At 35.0% G+C, this 17,967-nt stretch overlaps 1 protein-coding gene across 1 annotated transcript in view; it reads right to left on the bottom strand.

Annotated features, from left to right (window-relative positions):
* The window catches only part of LOC150100440 (vasoactive intestinal polypeptide receptor 1-like), a 32,019-nt gene extending 14,326 nt beyond the window's left edge, over positions 1-17,693 (bottom strand). The window contains exons 1-6 of the mRNA XM_090402654.1: positions 17,646-17,693; positions 5,134-5,251; positions 2,667-2,777; positions 2,146-2,288; positions 1,739-1,833; positions 79-199 (exon numbers count right to left, since the gene is read on the bottom strand). Of these exons, the coding sequence (XP_090258780.1) occupies positions 79-199; positions 1,739-1,833; positions 2,146-2,288; positions 2,667-2,777; positions 5,134-5,251; positions 17,646-17,693 (636 nt within the window). The remainder of the gene's footprint in view (positions 1-78; positions 200-1,738; positions 1,834-2,145; positions 2,289-2,666; positions 2,778-5,133; positions 5,252-17,645) is intronic.
* Between the last annotated feature and the right edge of the window lie 274 nt (positions 17,694-17,967).

Below are 17,967 nucleotides of genomic sequence, written 5' to 3'. Positions count from 1 at the left end.
AAATTAAAAAAAGAAAGCAGTACTTACTATTCGATCACTGGTGGCTGGATTGGCGAGAATGCCACCTGTAGACGTGACCTGAGGTCTAAATCCGACACCATCGCCGAACAAAGTATCTTTTAATAACAGAACGGCTGCTCTTATGATGAAAGATGAAAATAGATGCAAGTGGAGGTTATTCCGTGGACATCGTAGTTTTCTGAAATAGAACATTAACATTATCTAAAAACCAAACACGCATTTCAATTAAGAATAATTATTTAATTGAATCGTGATTGATTATATACGAGGATGATCTGAAAAGTTCTTAGTCTCGACCATAGATGGCAACACTATGAGTGAGATTTTTTTAAAGTTGGTCCATCTGTCATAAGTATCGATGTGAAATTGCAAGTCATTCACAGCTGACTGAAGCAAAAGTGTTGTCTTGAAATGGATAAAACTGAGTATCGTGCGGTTATAAAATTCTTTGTAAAAGAAAGTTTAACGCCAAAAGAAATTCATTCGAAATTCATAAAAGTTTATGGGCACTCTTCTCCTTCATTTTTGACAGACAATTAAGAAATGGGCTTCCGAGTTTAAACGTGGCCGTACCAGCCTTGAAGATGATCCACGTGAAGGACGTCCAAAAAGTGTAACAACACCCGAAATCATTGATCCAGTGCACGATATGGTATTGGATGACCGGCGAGTCAAAGTGGGTGAAACTGCTGAGACTATAGGAATTTCAAAAGACTAGGAATTTTCATTGTATTTTGCATGAAGAATTGCAAATGAAAAAGCTTTGTGCAAGATGAGTGCCGCGCTTGCTCACTGCAGATCAAAAACGCATTCGCATGAAAATCTCTGAACAGTGTTTGGAGCGTTTTAAACAAGAATAAAACTGATTTGGTGCATCGATTTATTACTATGGATGAGACTTGAATTCACCCATTACACACCAGAATCCAAACAGCAGTCAAAACAGTGGACAGAAGCCGGTTGTTCATCGCCAAAGAACACAAAGTCGGTTTCATCAGCACGAAAGGTCATGGCATCGGTGTTGTGGGATGCTAAAGGCATTTTGTTTATTAATTATCTTGAAAAGGGTAAAACAATAACGGGGGAATATTATTCTGATCTTTTAACCAGACTAGATGAAAAAATTCGTGAGAAAAGACCCGGTTTGCAGAAGAAAAAATCATCTTTTATCAGAACGATGCACCTGCCCACAAAGATGTTTTGGCAATGGGAAAATTAAGGGTCTGCACTATGAATTATTGGAACATCCACCTATTCCAACCCAAATTTGGCTCCCTCTGTCTTCTATCTCTTCCCAAAACTAAAACTCTTCCTCTCTGGTGAGCGTTTTTCTTCGAATCAAGAGGCGATTGCAGCTGTAGAAGGGACATTTTTCAGATCTTACTGAGAACCACTACAGGGACGGGATAATGGCGCTAGAGCATTGCTGGAATAAATGTATTAAGGGAGATTATGTTGAAAAATAAAAATAATTTTGAAATTATAAATTCGTTTTTTCATTGTTAGGCCGAGAACTTTCAGACCACCCTCGTATAAATCAATCTAACTTAGGCCTTAAATACAATTTCAAAATTTTACAGCCCTTCTATATAAGAAAGTCCAAATGGCTACAAAAACTGATAAACTAAAATCTATTTTATATCAAGATTTTCGTTGCTGGGGGGGGGACTATTATTATATATACTACAAATACTTTATAAGCTTTAAGCTTACTTACCGAAAAAAAGCCAGGATGAAGAAAGCCATCAGCAAGGTTATTAGCGATGTTGTGTAGCCTATCTTTGATATTAGCTTGATGCTCGGGATATAAGGCTAGAAGATGGGATAATGCGAGATGAGATTAATTTGGGACTTCATGTAGCCTTCTGGCAAGTATCTACCGTACATTATTGACCATCGTAATCGTTTTAGCTAAATAGCAGGATTGGCAATGCTAATAATAAGAATTTACGCCATTTTCTAAATAATGAATGTAAACTGGTTTTTATTTACATTATATATATGATCATACAATTAACTTCCATGCGATATTGCAAACTACTCTGAATTATATATGCGTTTTTTCATATAGTTCGAAACGCTGACTGTGCCTAAGGCAGGATTTTGTCATAAACGAATACTTACATCCCAAAATTTGTCGTTTTGTGTCGTGTCTCCTGGGATTACATACAAAGGTTTATCACACAAAGTATAATTTGTCCATGTGGTGTTAGTATTTTCATTTATCCACCAAGTTCCACTGGCTGTGCAAGTTCGAGAAGCAAACTCTGAATGTAAGAAAAGAAATTCAGTGTAGAATTGAAACATGAATGTGCGACCGACAAAATATCGTTAAAAATTACACAAAAGTTCAATTTAAAAAAGAAACAAAAATATTCATTTAATCTAGGAAACGTAAAGAAGAATACGTTCTTCTAAGTCATTTTAGAAGAACGGATTGACCTTTTTATATGTAGTATTAAGCATGCATGTATTCAACAGATTAGCGAATTCAATGGCATTTCAAATGGATACAAATTATGCACATACATAAAAGGATGTCACACATTTATACTTTATTCAAATATAGTCAATGATGATGTCTTCTGAACTGGAAAAATCGATTTCAGATGAGAAGAATTCAAGTAATATAATCAGCAACTCACCTTGAGGATTGAAACCATAAATATAAGACGGACATAATACTTTCAAAACAGTTCCAGCTGGTGTGTGTGGCCAGCAGTAAGCACCATCCCATACAATTGGACAATGTACACCTGGAAAATAATGGGATTAACGAATGAAATACAAAAGTAACGTCTATTTAATACGATTTCTAAAATTGCTATCCAGTGCTGATGCTCCTGATACACATAATTACTATTAGATGAATCTTATTATAAAATTGGTAAGGAATGTATTATTTACTTATGTAGTCATTCTCGAATTAGTTTAGCTTTCCTGAGTTGCGACTAGGCCGTTAGTTCTTAAGTGCATTCAGAAAGGCAAATAGCTAACTGGATATGCGTCGCTTACTATAAGAAAGTGAAGGTAATTACCATTTGTAAAGACTTCCAAACATGGCCTTATTGTTAACTTACTTCGTTATAAGTAAAATAACGGACAATTGAATTACGCCAGGATATTCCGGTAATTTGTAAAATAGACAGTCGACATAATAATTACGATTGCAATGAATAATAAAGTGATTCAAGGCTCTTATATTTAAGTAGTGGAGCATTTCAACAACTCTGTGAACCGTAGTATACTTGGGTTGCCATTTGCTTACACAAATGACGCGTTGTATGAAGGGAAACAAACTTATGTCAATAATATCGAGTGAACGACGCTCTTAGGGATGTTTAAAGCCTCTGCTATCATCTGTGTTGTGAATCAACCATCGTTCTTCAGCGATATCGGCAATATTTTCCTGAGTTCGAGTTGATGTGGGACGGCCACTTCTTTCGTGATCTTCTGCTGACTCCATTCCATCGCGAAATTCTAGCTCGGTCTGTTCATAGGCCTCATTTCCATACCTTTTGTACGATTTATAGGGTTTTTGTAGCAGAAAGAGTCGCATTAATCGCAGTTCTCTATTCACTTTTCATATCCACGTCATACAAAGAAAAAGCACTTTACATATCATAACTTGTACACTACTGAACATAAGCTGACATCACTCTCTGGAGATGTAGACATTAGTTGGTATTACTCAGCGACATTTTTCAATAGATCGCTCCAATACGTTCAACAAATCAAGTCTTAAAACATATGGACCGCACTGTGTATACTGCTATAGTATGCAGACAGAGGCCTAAGTCCGAAGCGCTGCAATTTGTTTCACCAATTGGTTTTGTCTTCAATTGTAACAAGGATTGTTGATCCACAGTTCAGTTTAATATTAAGTATTGATCGATATCACTCTGGAAACCGCCCTCACTCACAATCGCAACCATTTGGATTCAACAATATAAAATACGTATATTTTTAACATATGGATTTATTCTTTGCATTTATTCGTCCAGCACTGTCTGCTTATGTATGATATTTTCTTCTGTAATTGATTGATTTTGCTTTAATCTGATACTGGGAATGAACAGTTTCTCATAATGAGCAATTATAACTTTTCTGACCATTGTGATCTCTTTTTATAACGGACTTTGTCTTTGAAAAGTTCATATTTTGTGCTGTGACTGAAGCTACTTCGCTAGAAATGAAAGCTGTCAGGTGTAAAAAAAGTTGAAGGATGGTGCTGAATATAAATATCTAATTTAACACTCAGGATTTATTGAATTATTTCATAATTTCTCTAAAATATCGTCCAGAAGTATGCACGATTTTTATAGGTAAGTCATCTCCACCTTGGGAACAACGGAACATCTATAAAGGCCAAATCTTAAAAGTGGCCATGGAGCAAGTTTGCAAATTGATCTTGGCAAATAACTAAAATATTATTCTGCCTTGTTTCTAAACGTAATATCAGAATTTAAAATGCATTTGTTCGGTTCTGAGGCACTGCGACAATATTTTAAAAGGGCATTAAGAATATTTCCAAGAGGACGCATATCACACTTTATTCTTAGTCTTAGGATTTTTTTCTTTAATCTTTTCACACGTGCAGCTTTGCGAGTCAACATACTGAGGCGAACTGTTGATGTGGTTGTTTCCACTACTCTAATATTGCCCTTGTTTGCCTTGCACCAAGTCACCAAGAAAATTAATTTGCTTCTCTCTGGTGTTTTCTCATACCTTCCCATCAGTATTAAAAAGGGCAAAACTCGGCTTGCTTGATGCACAACTAACAAACTCTTTAATGATGGTCGACCGAAATTGGGTTCTCACTGTGTAAACAGATCTAGCACTGGACTGGAGAGAATGATCGATAATTTATATCTAAGATTATGTGTATAGTGTCAAACGACATTGTTTACAATAATGGTTTGAATTTATTCTTTGAAATGGTTTTCTTGTTTTTACCACTTTTTTCTTATCAACAGATGTCGCTATGGTCACCTTAGGTAATAATCGCTCAACATTTTTCATTAAACTTTTGGAAAATTTTTAATTTTCCCCAAACTAATTTTTTGGATTGCACACAGCAAGAAAATTTTATTTACTAATAGCGACACCTACCGTCACTCGGTGGTGTTGAATATAGAAGGGTACTGTTGCATTCTTGGGACCTCCTCTCCAGAATATGACGCTGCTCTTTTAATCTTTCCCAATCGGGAGGTATTTCTGTTTCGTTAGCCTGAAATTCATAGAAGGAAAATAAATTTACACGAGAATGGTTTTGTCGTTGTTTTATAATTTTTTGAAAATGTATAAAGGATATTACTTTACGAAATTAAAGAACAAATATTTATCTTACAACATACGAGATATTAGACAAAGTACTAATTAATAAAACGACATAGTAGTCCTCATCGGATTATGGTTGTTGAATTAATTTTCCTTCAAGTGCTCTGTTTCCCCCCTCACATGATCTTGAACACGTACACATGGAGGTAAAAAAAATTGATTTGGGTGGGAATCCTTCCATTGCCACCTTAATTGGATTGAATCGAACTTTGGTTCCGATTACACCTTATACTCTTCTTGATATACTCTCAAATACTCGTACATAAAAATACTAGTAACGCTCCCATAAGATTTTCTACACAAGTAAAATTAGTTAAAAATACAACTCCAACTCACGAAATTAGTTTCTATATGTTTTTTTATAGGGAGCTAGGTTAATTAGCAAAATGATATTTTATTTAAATTTAAAAGAGTTCGGCTCTATTCATTGCCAATGCCCTTATATAGTCCTTATAAGGACTGGCTTAAAGGGGCGAAGCAAGAATGCTTTTCATCTTCCCCGTTATCTGTAGAGGACGGTGTAGGGATAAGGTGTTATTGAGCTATTAAAGTTCTGATCATGGCAGGAGGATAACAGCAATAGCCGAGCCTCAGTTAGAACTTCATTGGCCACAGCATTACCATCCATTATCCTCCAAGGGTATTAATCACCGCCGCATGGCAATGTCAGATGGTTAGATTCACCATAAGTGAACTTGAGGTAGGTGTATAATGAAAATTGTAAAGTATAGAATGAAAATTTTTACTTTGGAAGATTTTTTAAGGATATTTAGAGAATATTATAGATCCATCAGTATTTTATGGTCGAATTAAAAAAATAATAATATAATTTATATTCTTTTGCAGCTGATTAATAAGTGAGTTTGCAGTTTTTACTATTTAGAGGCAAATTTAATAAAAACAATCACTTTAAAATAGACATTTTATTTTTATCTGGGATAATTTTTTGGTTTTTTTTTTTAAAATATACTTAAGCACGTAGGCTGCTGGTAAGTTCGTATAATCTATTATATGGATTTTATTTAAATATGAAACGTCTGTTAAAATTACAGTTAATTCCATTAGCCCAATAATCCAAGAAAGCAAGTTTACCCCATACTTTTGTTTGTTAATTTTACTGCCCTCTGGTGACAGTGACTTTCGCAGACCAATTGTAAGCACCCTCGTAAACATACGTATGTTAAAGCTAATTACATGTACTTTCATATATATTTTGTTCCCAGGTATGATAATGCCTATTTTCTGAATTCCTGCCATTATTAACAAGAATGAAATAAAATAATAGTTATAAAGAGTTTATAATTCACAGAGAAACACCTAAATACACAAATGCAGCGAGCAACGATGTAAAGAAAGTTGATTCACAGGAGGGTAACTTTTTTTTAGATATTTTAGGCTTAAAGGAAGGAAAATTAACGCCCAAGTCTTAATACACAAAACAAACAGTTCAGTGAAAACTCTGAAAAAACAAGAAAAATTCGGTGCGTTTCTATTAAAGTAGGTGTGTGTCTCCTGGAAACAGCAGTACGAACAAATACGCTATTTTGTTGTTAGAATATTTGACATCTATCATATGAATAGGCGTGCTGATCGTCCTAAACTGAAAACAAAATCCTGTGTTGTATTTAGTGAGAAGACGTCATCATTACCATGACAACCACTCGAGTTATGGCCAAAGTAGACAATGATCCCAAAAGTATGCTTCTCAGAATTGTCATGACGTAGAGGTAACAGAATAAGGGATTAAGCAGCAGATAGTTTTCTGAAAAAAAAAGTTCTTTTAGGCAACGGGTCTAGCAGCTGTGAGCACACCGAACATTACACATTTTTTAAATTAAGTAAATCGGAAAAGATCATTTATTAAGTTGCATAGCGTAGATAAATCTGCCTTTATTTCATGTACTTTAACTTTATATATTTTGATGTGTTAAAAGAATAGAGTAACAAAGAACATTTATTAAATGGAAAACATTACACAAAACATCAGTGCGTTGTGAAATGCAAATATTTTGTATGACACGTACCATAACTATGAAATGTTATTCCTGTATTTATTATTAATATTTGTTTAAAATTTTATAATAGTATAAAAATAAAAATGGGAAGTTTTATAACGTATAGAAAAATTACATCATTATTGTATGAATATCATTTTTATTAGCATTATTACTATCAATCCTTCTTACGCCATTCATGATTAACAATCATTCTTAGATTTGTTTCAGTCATGTATATTATATATATTATATATTATATATTATATTTGTAGAAAGTATTTTACCTTGGGTATAATAAATGTTAAGATTATACCCAAGGTAAAATACTTTCTACATTTATATCTCCTCCAGAGATTCTTATTTAATAAGGTTAAAACACCTTATGGCAACTTGTTCTGGTAAAATACTTATGAGCTTTGTATTACTAAATCTTGGTATTTCTAGCCTAGCTCCCACTGATGAGACCTCAGTAAAGGTCGAAACGGGCAGAGCTCATGCCACCTTTACCACGAGTTGCCTTGGTCCTGCACTACCTGTAGGATCAGCTAGACTTGCAGGCGCAAATTTGACTTATTTGTCTGTTTGCTTACTTGGGAAATGGAGTAAAACCAGGTTTAAAAAATTGCTTGGTATTCTTAACAAAAAATATATATTATATTATATATTGTGAGCGGATGCGGTGATTAATACCCTTGGAGGGTAATGGATGGCAATGCTGTAGCCAATGAAGTTCTAACTGAGGCTCGGCTATTGCTGTTGCCCTCTTGCCATGATCAGAGCTTTAATAGCTCAATAACACCTTATCCATACACTGTCCTCTACAGATAACGGAGAAGATGAAAAGCATTCTTGCTTCGCCCCTTTAAGCCAGTCCTTATAAGGAAACCTATATGTTCGTAGTCTGAATCAGTTCATTTTTGAGGAGGAAATTATAAAGCGCTTATGAAACATCGACCCATTTTGGGTTTGGTTTGTATATACACCGTGGAATTTTGTTTCCAAATTAAAAAAAAAAAATAAATATTATAATTAATTTAGGTATTCGTTATTAAAAAATTAGATTACCGATTTCACATGCACGTGCATACAGGATTACTTATGAGATAAGTTTAGCACTTATGTGAAATTTAGTCGCTAAATAGTTCTAATTTTTGTTAAAAAACGTTTAATTTTCTTGACCAAAAAGCTCTAGAATGACTTTTAATGGGATTATATTGATCAAGTGCATATAATAAACAACTACGTTATACCAGCTAGTTTCACCGACTAAGGCTGTTGGCATCTTCAGGGTACATAACTGATGTAGGACACTAATAAGTAAAAAAACTGTTACCAACTATAATCAGCCGAATCCAGTTATATTAAACAAAGAACAGAGCGCGTACAATACATGCATAGAGCGTGCATGATCTCACTTGTTATTTAGGAACGTACTATAGTTGGCACTATTGTACGCGCTCTGTTCTTTGTTTAATATAATTGGAATCGGTTGATTTTAGTTTGTAACAGTTTTTTACTTTTTAGTGCCTTACATCAGTTATGTACCCTGAAGATGCCAACAGCCTTAGTTGGTGAAACTAGTTGTTGGTATAACATAGTTATTTATTATATGCACTTGATCAATATAATTCCATTAAAAGTCATTCCAGTTCTAATTTAATTTTGGACACTAATAAGATTCACTAACATAAACTTTTCGTAAATTATGTAGGCGTAATATTTTTCTGCATGATTTTTCTTCGTAATATAGTAACATAAGTATTTTGCTCTCTTAAGCGATTGATTTTTTTTTAAATCTTTTATTTCTAATTAATTTTTAAGACTTAATTTTGCGGGTTCTCTAGTTACAAGCATTCCAGTATCAGCAACTTTTATCAATTAGCGTTGGAGTTTTCTAAAACTTTTATATTTTAAACGAGATATTGGAGACGTATAATTAGTCTGTTTAGAATATGTGAGAAATAAACAATTATGAGTTGAACTAACGCTCTTTTTCCCCTTTCAACCCATGAAGCTCAGAATACGAAACGTTGCCCCTGTAAATGTCTCTTCTCTCCATAACTTTCCTGCATGCAGCAGCGATCTTCTACCTGATATCCATCAATCACTCCCAAACCTAAACAATTTTTAAATGTTCTTTCATATTAAACAATTTTTGCAATTAATTATCCAAAAAATATTTCATTTATATAAATGCACAGATAAATTAATCCTAAATATAGAGAGAATCCATTATATGCTTTACGGTCACATATTGCAATAATTCTAACCAGTAAAATTACTTCAGTATATAATTTCGACACCTATTTTCTGTCCTTTTGCTACTCAGCCATTAGTTTTAGCAAAGGAAAACCTGATGTAGACCGCGACAAATTTTTGTAAGGATTTGAGATACTAAATTTCATCAAAATCTGTCCAGCCAATGTCTCGTAATTACTTGCATACGGATTGACATAAACGAATCAAATAGGTGTTAGGTATTTTGCGACCCGTTTAAAACTGTTCATATTTATGCAAAACTGCATCTGAAGTAGAATGTTTACAACTCTCCATTTATGGTCTTCAATTTATACACTAATAATTTTATTTATTAGTAAAAAAATTGAATTTGATTTTATTTATAAATATTTATTGGTTAAGGTTTATATCATGCTCATAATTTTCCCGGTAAACAAAACTTTTATCTAACACCTCTTTTTAATTCAAATGTGTTTATTATATCAATTAATAATGTGTAACGTTTAAACGTAATATCGGCAGTAATAGCAAGTATGTTTTAAGTTATACTTGCTATCATTTAGTGCATAGCTTTGTGTATTTTCAGTTATACTTACTATCATTCAGGGAGTAATTTAGTATCTCTTTAAACAAAAGCATATATGTGAAGCCTGATTTGAACAAATAGAACTGCATATTAATGCATTGTGGCTTTTCATTATTTCACCATTTTATTAATCTTCTTGATCACTTATATCTGAGGAAAGGCGAGTTGTTTACACCTGCACCAGCTACGATTGTGTCTTCTAATCTATCTAAGAGGAAATAACACTCAATAGGGGTTCTCTGGAGATAATGATAATTATTATGATGCGACGGCAATTGTATTCTGTCCGTAATATTGATAATCGGACAGGCGTCAATGTGTGATCACCTTGCAAATATAATAAAGAAGGTAGGTAGGTATTTGTTTTTCTTTCTTTCTCATTAGAATGATAGATGCTCCATCAAGATAATTGCTACTCAACCACAAACAGCCATTGAAATGTGATACATGGGTGTGGGTAACGAAAAATAAACATATTATGGAAGCAAAAAGATCTCGTATGTTAATGTGCGTCATTTTAACTTTTCTGTTGCATTTATTTCGCAAATGGTTTATTAAAAAAAGAACATTAGCATCTTAAAAGTTAATTATGAACTCCTTTCGATTGATATTTCGAATTTCTTTACCATGTAACACAATCATTCAGGGATATTTTATATTCATTTAATTCTTAAAACGTTTAATTTTTCTATCTACGAAATACATTTTTGTCATTTGTTTATTTTCAATAGTAAAAGTTACTTTCTTCAAGGTAGTATATTATAAACGAGTCATTAATTTAGATGCAACCTAACGAACATTCTGTATGATGCATATGAAAACGAGATAATATTCAAATGTAAACTTATTTACTAAATTTAAATCGCATAAAAATGAATAACACTTTTTCTTATAAAATAAAATTGTAGTTTTAATTTTTATAAAATTTAATATTATAAATTTAAAAAAAATTTCCTCGCACACAATTTAGAATTATTATCAATAATAATATATAATTGCATACTTAAGTATATATATATATATATATATATATATATATATATATATATATATATATATATATATATATATATATATATATATATATATATATATATATATCCGCTTGATAGATAGATATATATATCCGCTTGATAGATAGATAGATATATCCGCTTGATAGATATATATACGCTTCAACGGTGGTGGGCTAAAAATGCGAATAAAGAGTCCTTTTTTTAGGACTTCCAGGTAACGGATAGCAATGCAGTAGCCAATCGAGTTTTAACTGAGGCTTGGCTGTTACTGTTATTTCCAGCCATGACTAGAGCTTTTAGCTCAATAACATTCCATACACACAGATTTTCTTCATTAACCTGGGTGATTAACACCCTGGGAGGGTAATGGATGGCAATGCTGTAGCCAATGAAGTTCTAACTGAGGCTCGGATATTGCTGTTACCCTCCTGCCATGATCAGAGCTTTATATAGCTCGATAACACCTTATCCCTACACTGTCCTCTACAGATAACGGGGAATATGAAAAGCATTCTTGCTTCGCCTCTTTAAGCCAGTCCTTTTAAGGACTATGCACATTTAGTTCCAGGGTAACGAATGGCAATGCTGTAGCCAATGAAGTTTTAACTGAGGCTCGGTTATTGCCGTTCCCCAGCCATGACTAGAGCTTTTTAGCTCAATAACACCCCATCCACACAGATTTTCTTCATTCAGATGACGGGATAAAGAGTCAAGGACTCAGTCCTTTTAAGGATGTATACGCTTTTTTCAGAAACAGTTCTACTGATAAAATAATTCTTGTTGTCGGTATATTATATTATTTTATACTAGGGGACGGGGGATCTGACGCCCAATCTCCCGCGTTCCGGGCTGGTAAGTCGGTTCTCCTTCAATTCTGATGACTCGAGACATGAGACAACAATGTGTTTGCCTTCATGAGACAATGTGTTTGAAATTGAAATGTCCGTTGTTGGACATTTCAAAAATGAAGAGACAAAAACGTGACATAAAAATATTTCAAATTTCGGCTTATCTTTTTATATATATAGAATATATTAAATTATATTATATTATACTAGGGGGATTCTTCCCCCCCCTGGCGCCTACAGCGCCCAACCTCTCGAGTTACAGGCTGGTAAGCCGGTTCTCCATTGTTTTGAAACGTCCAACAAATTGTTGTCTCATGAAGGCAAATACATTGTTGGAAGTTTCAAAACAATGAAGAGACAAAAACGTGACATAAAAAAGTTTCAAATTTCGGCTTATCTTTTTATATATATAGAATAGATTATATTATATATATGACTTTAAATGTTACTTACCTTAGGTTTTCATACACGCTGTAGAAGCAAGCAGATTCTTTTCTTTGTTAAGGACACTAGGAGATAAGCAACTGTTTATTTGAACTGTAGTGTGACAAAAGTGCATCTCCAAACATTATTTCGGTTTAACCAATTACATTTCTCGCCAGGGTGATTTTTCATTTCCCTTTCCCTTCCGGCGTATCGCGCTTCACGCAAACACTAACCATCGTCAGTGTGTCTTGCGTTGATGACTCCTGGATAAAGTACTTCAAAGAGAGAGAGAGAGAGTTGGGTGACAGCGGATGGGAGTTACAGTAAGCAGTAAATTGAGGATGTTTATCTTTTGCAACATGGGGATGCTTTAAGAAGTATAAGCGGCTCATCCCTCGTGTGTCGAGATTAATTAAGCATATGATAGACGATCTAAGGGTTAATATGAGGCGAATACCATCATGGGAAGCTTTCTCTTTAGGAGATAGCAGATTACTGTTTGTAGAATGGAACGAAACAGTCTAGGCGAGCTCTCCCCCCCCCCCCAATCTCTTACTGTGGTTATACGTGTATTCATTAGAGAGGCGAGCTAAATTATATTTTATTTTTGTTGTTTCTTTCCTAAAACTTACAAGTAATGTTCAAACTTTAATGCAGATTTCCTTAAGCTTTTGGGGATTTTTTCAATACCCTTTACAGCTCCTGACAAAAGGATTTTTGTGTATTTGTCGAATATGTTTCTGAACACGACAAACACACTTCGTTCGCTGCACGCCTTTATTGATTCATTTATTTATTTATGAAATATGTAAACTAAAGATATGAGATTCGGAGCCTAGGAGAATGAATGGAAAAATGCTTGCCTGGATCTTACATAAACAATTTAAAAGGATAAGTGGGATTAGTATGAGAAGATCAACAGCTTAAAAATGTACAAGTAACGGAATAAATAATGAGCCCAGAGAAAGCCATCAGGAAATGGATTTCTTCAAGAATCGGTAATCATGATAATCGGATAACACAATCCGATAAAAAAAAAGAGAGAATTGATTGAAGCCTTTCCAGCTTATAACGGATCTTTTTCTGTTGCTGGGCGCTATTCGAAATGAGGAAATAATTATTTACTTGAAATCCGATAAAGAGGGATGTATATTCTTTAAGAGAAATCAAATCGATACAAAGATTGAGATTTTTCTTTTCTGTTTGTTTTTGAAGCGACTTATCTTTTAATGTTAATAAGAAGTTGAAGTCAGAGTAGATTAGAAGGTGTTTTATAAATCAGCTGTTACGGTTTATCTAGAATAAAAATTAAAGGCGTCTTAAAACCCCTTTAAAAATTTCTAAAATCTCTTTCCTGACAGTCTGTCAAGAAATAGATCGCCCTCGTCTGAGAAGACTTGTACGGACAAACAGAACTTCCCGTGTATTTGCAGCAGTTGACACCGAAGGCCAATAGCCTTCGGTGTCAATTCTCACTGAACCATGCACAGGGAATTGAAGAGGATCGATGTCGGCAGTCGCAAAAAGGAGGTCCCACATGGTATTAAATAAAAGTTTCTAATATAGTGGCCGGTATGTGTAGATTGATACCTATTTTATCAGAAAAAAATCTGTGCTGTCATGCTCCTTGGAAAGCCTATTTTATTGATTGTATTTAAGAGTCTGGAGAAACAAACGCATACGAAACTTATGCATGCTTTTTAAGTTTAAGAATTTTGCACTAATTTTTCATTCTATAGAATATCCTGAACTCAAGGTGTTGCAATTTTATTTGAACTTGGCCAATTAATTTGCGAGGGGTTAGCGTATGCACTCTACCAATAGGCTGTGGATTCAAATTCAGCCGTGAGCATCGATGTTTGATTTTAGGTGGAATTTCATCGCCTTTTGCAAGACCATCGACCTGCTTACTGGATGCTAGAAGTGGTCACTCGTTCCAAGGTTGGTCACTAGAGTAGGGTTTCCATACTAGATAAAAATGAATGAAAAATGCGAAGATTTACAAAAATTGATTTTAAAAAATATAAAAATTATTCCAGTTGGCAGCGTGCTGCCCACGAAACGAAATTTTGCGACCTCCAAATGAAGAATAAACCAGATTTCTGAAATTTATCCCCTATATTATCATTTCTAGTAAATATTCTGCAGCCTCTGTCGTATCAATCAACGGTGCATGATTATACGCCTTGTTGTGTCACCTTTTCTGAATAACTTTGATATCTATGCTCTTTACGTTTATTCGTCCCTTGGTGTCACATGGTACTATCTAAGTACAAAGGGAATTGCCCAAAATCCAAATGTAACAAAGCTTCTGAGGTTCTTCTACTCATAAAATCCTAAGACATTTATTTGTTTTCCTTGCGCCACTTAGGACAATTAGTTTAAAGAAAAAAATCTTAAACAAGAAGTGAACACCCAGCTATACCTCAGTGACTAACAACCGTGCAATCGTGACCGTAGACGCACTACTCAAATCTCCCGCTTAGGTTCGCATGTTTAGCAAGTGGTGCATCGGAAAATACTAACAAACAACTGAATCAGAGTAAGCAAAAGATTTATTTAACATTCTAACATATATATACAGTTCATGGAAGTCTGGGAAAGATCATTTCTAAACTACAAACAATAGAGCTGTTCTATTGTTTGTAGGACAATAGAACAGCTCTCTTAATTAAAACCTAGTAAACATACATTATCACCTTGTATTCACACATCCTAAGGTTATCACTCTTTAAGTTACACTTGTCTACCTTCACAACTTATAATTTGCTACAGTCCTAAGTTTTATCTTTGTTAAGTCCTTAGATCTTGATTCACATATCATTAATTTACTATTTAACAATAAAATTTCACGGTACACTATTATAGTTATCTCCTGTGCTTGTTCCTCTCTTTACTCATCCTTTGACCCTCAAATTGATTTCTTTGTGCTGGGATTGGTACCTGGAATTCCTCGATTGTATGCTTGCCCATTCGTTTCAGTCGGTTATGCCTTCCTTTCAATAGGATTCTTGGGGCAAAGTCACTCTTTCGCACGTGTTGCCCCTTTACCTAGATTCCGAGTCCTCTTCACAGACTACCCTTTTCTTCCGGAGTAATGTGATTCAACTCGGACTTTGCGACGCATAACCTTTCCCGTGGATACGCGGCGTCTGGCGGGCATCAGGGCAGAGATTTCTCCTCACGCTCTCGAACCGTCCCTCCACTCGTGAAGTCCTCCCACCAAAACCAAAACCACCAGGGAAAAAAAGCCTCGTGTGTGTGTGTGTGTGTGGGGTCCTAACTCTTTTATATCTCCGCACCCTATCGGCACCTTCCGTAATCTTCTTCCTCCCCTCCCCGACTCGTCGATAGCGCTCAACGCGATATCTCTCGGTAGAGGATTTCTTCTTTTCTGCCTACTTATCATGTGCCGTGTGCACACGATACACTTGCGGCAACTTCCTTTAATCCTGTGCTCTTGGCCTTGGATTACACTACAATTATCATTAAAAATTGTGAGTCATTCATCTAAGCTTTGTCTATCTAATTCCTAGAAATGGTATGCTGCTTTAATCATACATTGACGTTTCATAGATTTTTTGGGTTTCTTGGGTTATACGTGATTTCCCTAGAATGTCACCACCAATATTTAACTATCTTAAGCAATCTTTCTACATAATGGAATAACACTCTTTTCGTATGCATTTTCACAATTATTATCTTTTTGTTTAATGTATCCCAATTTTGTTCACATATATCTAATTTACACTCTTAGATGCAAGCAAGTTTTCTATTATGGGTTCTTTACTCGTTAAATTATGAAAGAATAAATTCTCTTAGGAATTTTATCAATCACAATTTAACAGCCTACCGTGCTTTTTTCTTAATAAAGGTAATTAATATTTACCTCATCGCAAATAATTGTGTGCATTTTCAGATATATGCCCTTTTTACTGACCGCTTGATCGTAACTTTGTACCTCACATGTTTAGAGAAAGTATCGGAGTTGCAGGTTTGCTGAAAAGAGACGGAATCAAATCTCAAATGTTCCGTTGCATTGTATACCAACCAACACGATGTGGGGCTTCGCTAGGACTATCTAATACAAAGAACAAGGTAACGAATTGAGATTTTCCGCCGAGAAATATCCCGATCAAGAAATTTCCAATTAAAAATTTATTTCAATATGTACTTATAAATGCTGGTGTCTCAAACGTAAGGACTAACTCTATTTCTGAAGATTAAAACAGAAAATGCAGGTGAATCAGCTTGTGTCAATTTGTATAACTGACGATTTAGAGTAGAAAGTGGATACACATTCAAATTTTCGAATCGCACGCGAATGGTCACGTGGTAGCCCCCAACAGGATAAAAGGCTACGCTAAGCGAATTGTCTTTGAAGGAAACTATTTTCGTGAAGGAATAAAGTTGCAGACTTGGATGTCTCAAAGACATCATCTAGATTCTAGATGATTCCACGCGGGGAAGAATTATTGTAACGCTCGAAGAAGGTCGCAGAATTACTGATGTGTTTAGACGTTTGCTAAGAGGTCGCTTCTACTCTATCACGGAGCAGAAGCGACGTCTGCGACAAGTAGGCTTATACTTCTGGAGGCCTGTAGTCTGTGTCCCTTTATCCACTGCTCATCGCAGAGCACGTTTTCAGTGGTGTTGTACCCATAAAAACTGGACACGACGCCAATCGGCTGATGCACCCTTTACATATAAGGATAGTTTTAGTCTTTCCTATGATTCTAGACGACATTTGATCTGTCGCGAAAGTGTTACTGCTTACTGTCCAGAGAATGTTCTTGAAAGGGATGGACACGGTGATGCTGTGGTCATGGTGTGAGGAGACACTATGCTTAATGGACGCACGAGCGACAAGTGTTGGAAAAAGGGACTATGACTGGTGAACGACATTGCAACTAAGTTCGTCAACGTCGTGTTCGATTGTTCTGTAGGCGCAGAATTCATTTTTATGGATGACAATGCCACATCACATCGTAAACGAGCAGTAGAGATACTTCTGGAGACCGAGAATATTAATCGAATTGAGCGGCCAGCACTCGCCCCAGCCACATATAAACGTTTGGGACGCAATTATGAGACGCTTTGCTGCTCGAAATTCCCCTCCACAAAACAAACAAAGCCTCCTTGCTCTGAAGGAAGGAGGAGTGAGCTAGTTTACCTCAAGAACTCCTGAATCGCCTGGTGCTAAGTTCTCACAGTGTCGCATCGCAGTTCGAGGCGGACATATTCCATTCTGAAATGTCTCTCCGCATAGTTTTCTGTAAGCACCGTATATTAATTCCTTAACTAGGTCCTTAGGAAATTTGCAACTTTTGCCAAAAACTTATTGCAATTTAATTGGTGCGAAATTTATAACACATCATTTGTGTAATATAATTTATTAGTGCCAATAAACTTACGTCTACATTTTGGCTGTAGTTCATGAAAAATGTTTCATGTACAGAAACATTTTTAGCTCGTCCTTTGGTTTTGGACACCTG

The sequence above is a fragment of the Typopeltis vanoorti genome, chromosome 13 (genome assembly GCF_054136105.1).
Source record: "Typopeltis vanoorti isolate ZY-2024b chromosome 13, IOZ_Tvanoo_1.0, whole genome shotgun sequence".
Taxonomy (NCBI): domain Eukaryota; kingdom Metazoa; phylum Arthropoda; class Arachnida; order Uropygi; family Thelyphonidae; genus Typopeltis; species Typopeltis vanoorti.
Note: the sequence above shows the minus strand (reverse complement) of the source record. Positions and strands in the feature narration are given on the sequence as shown.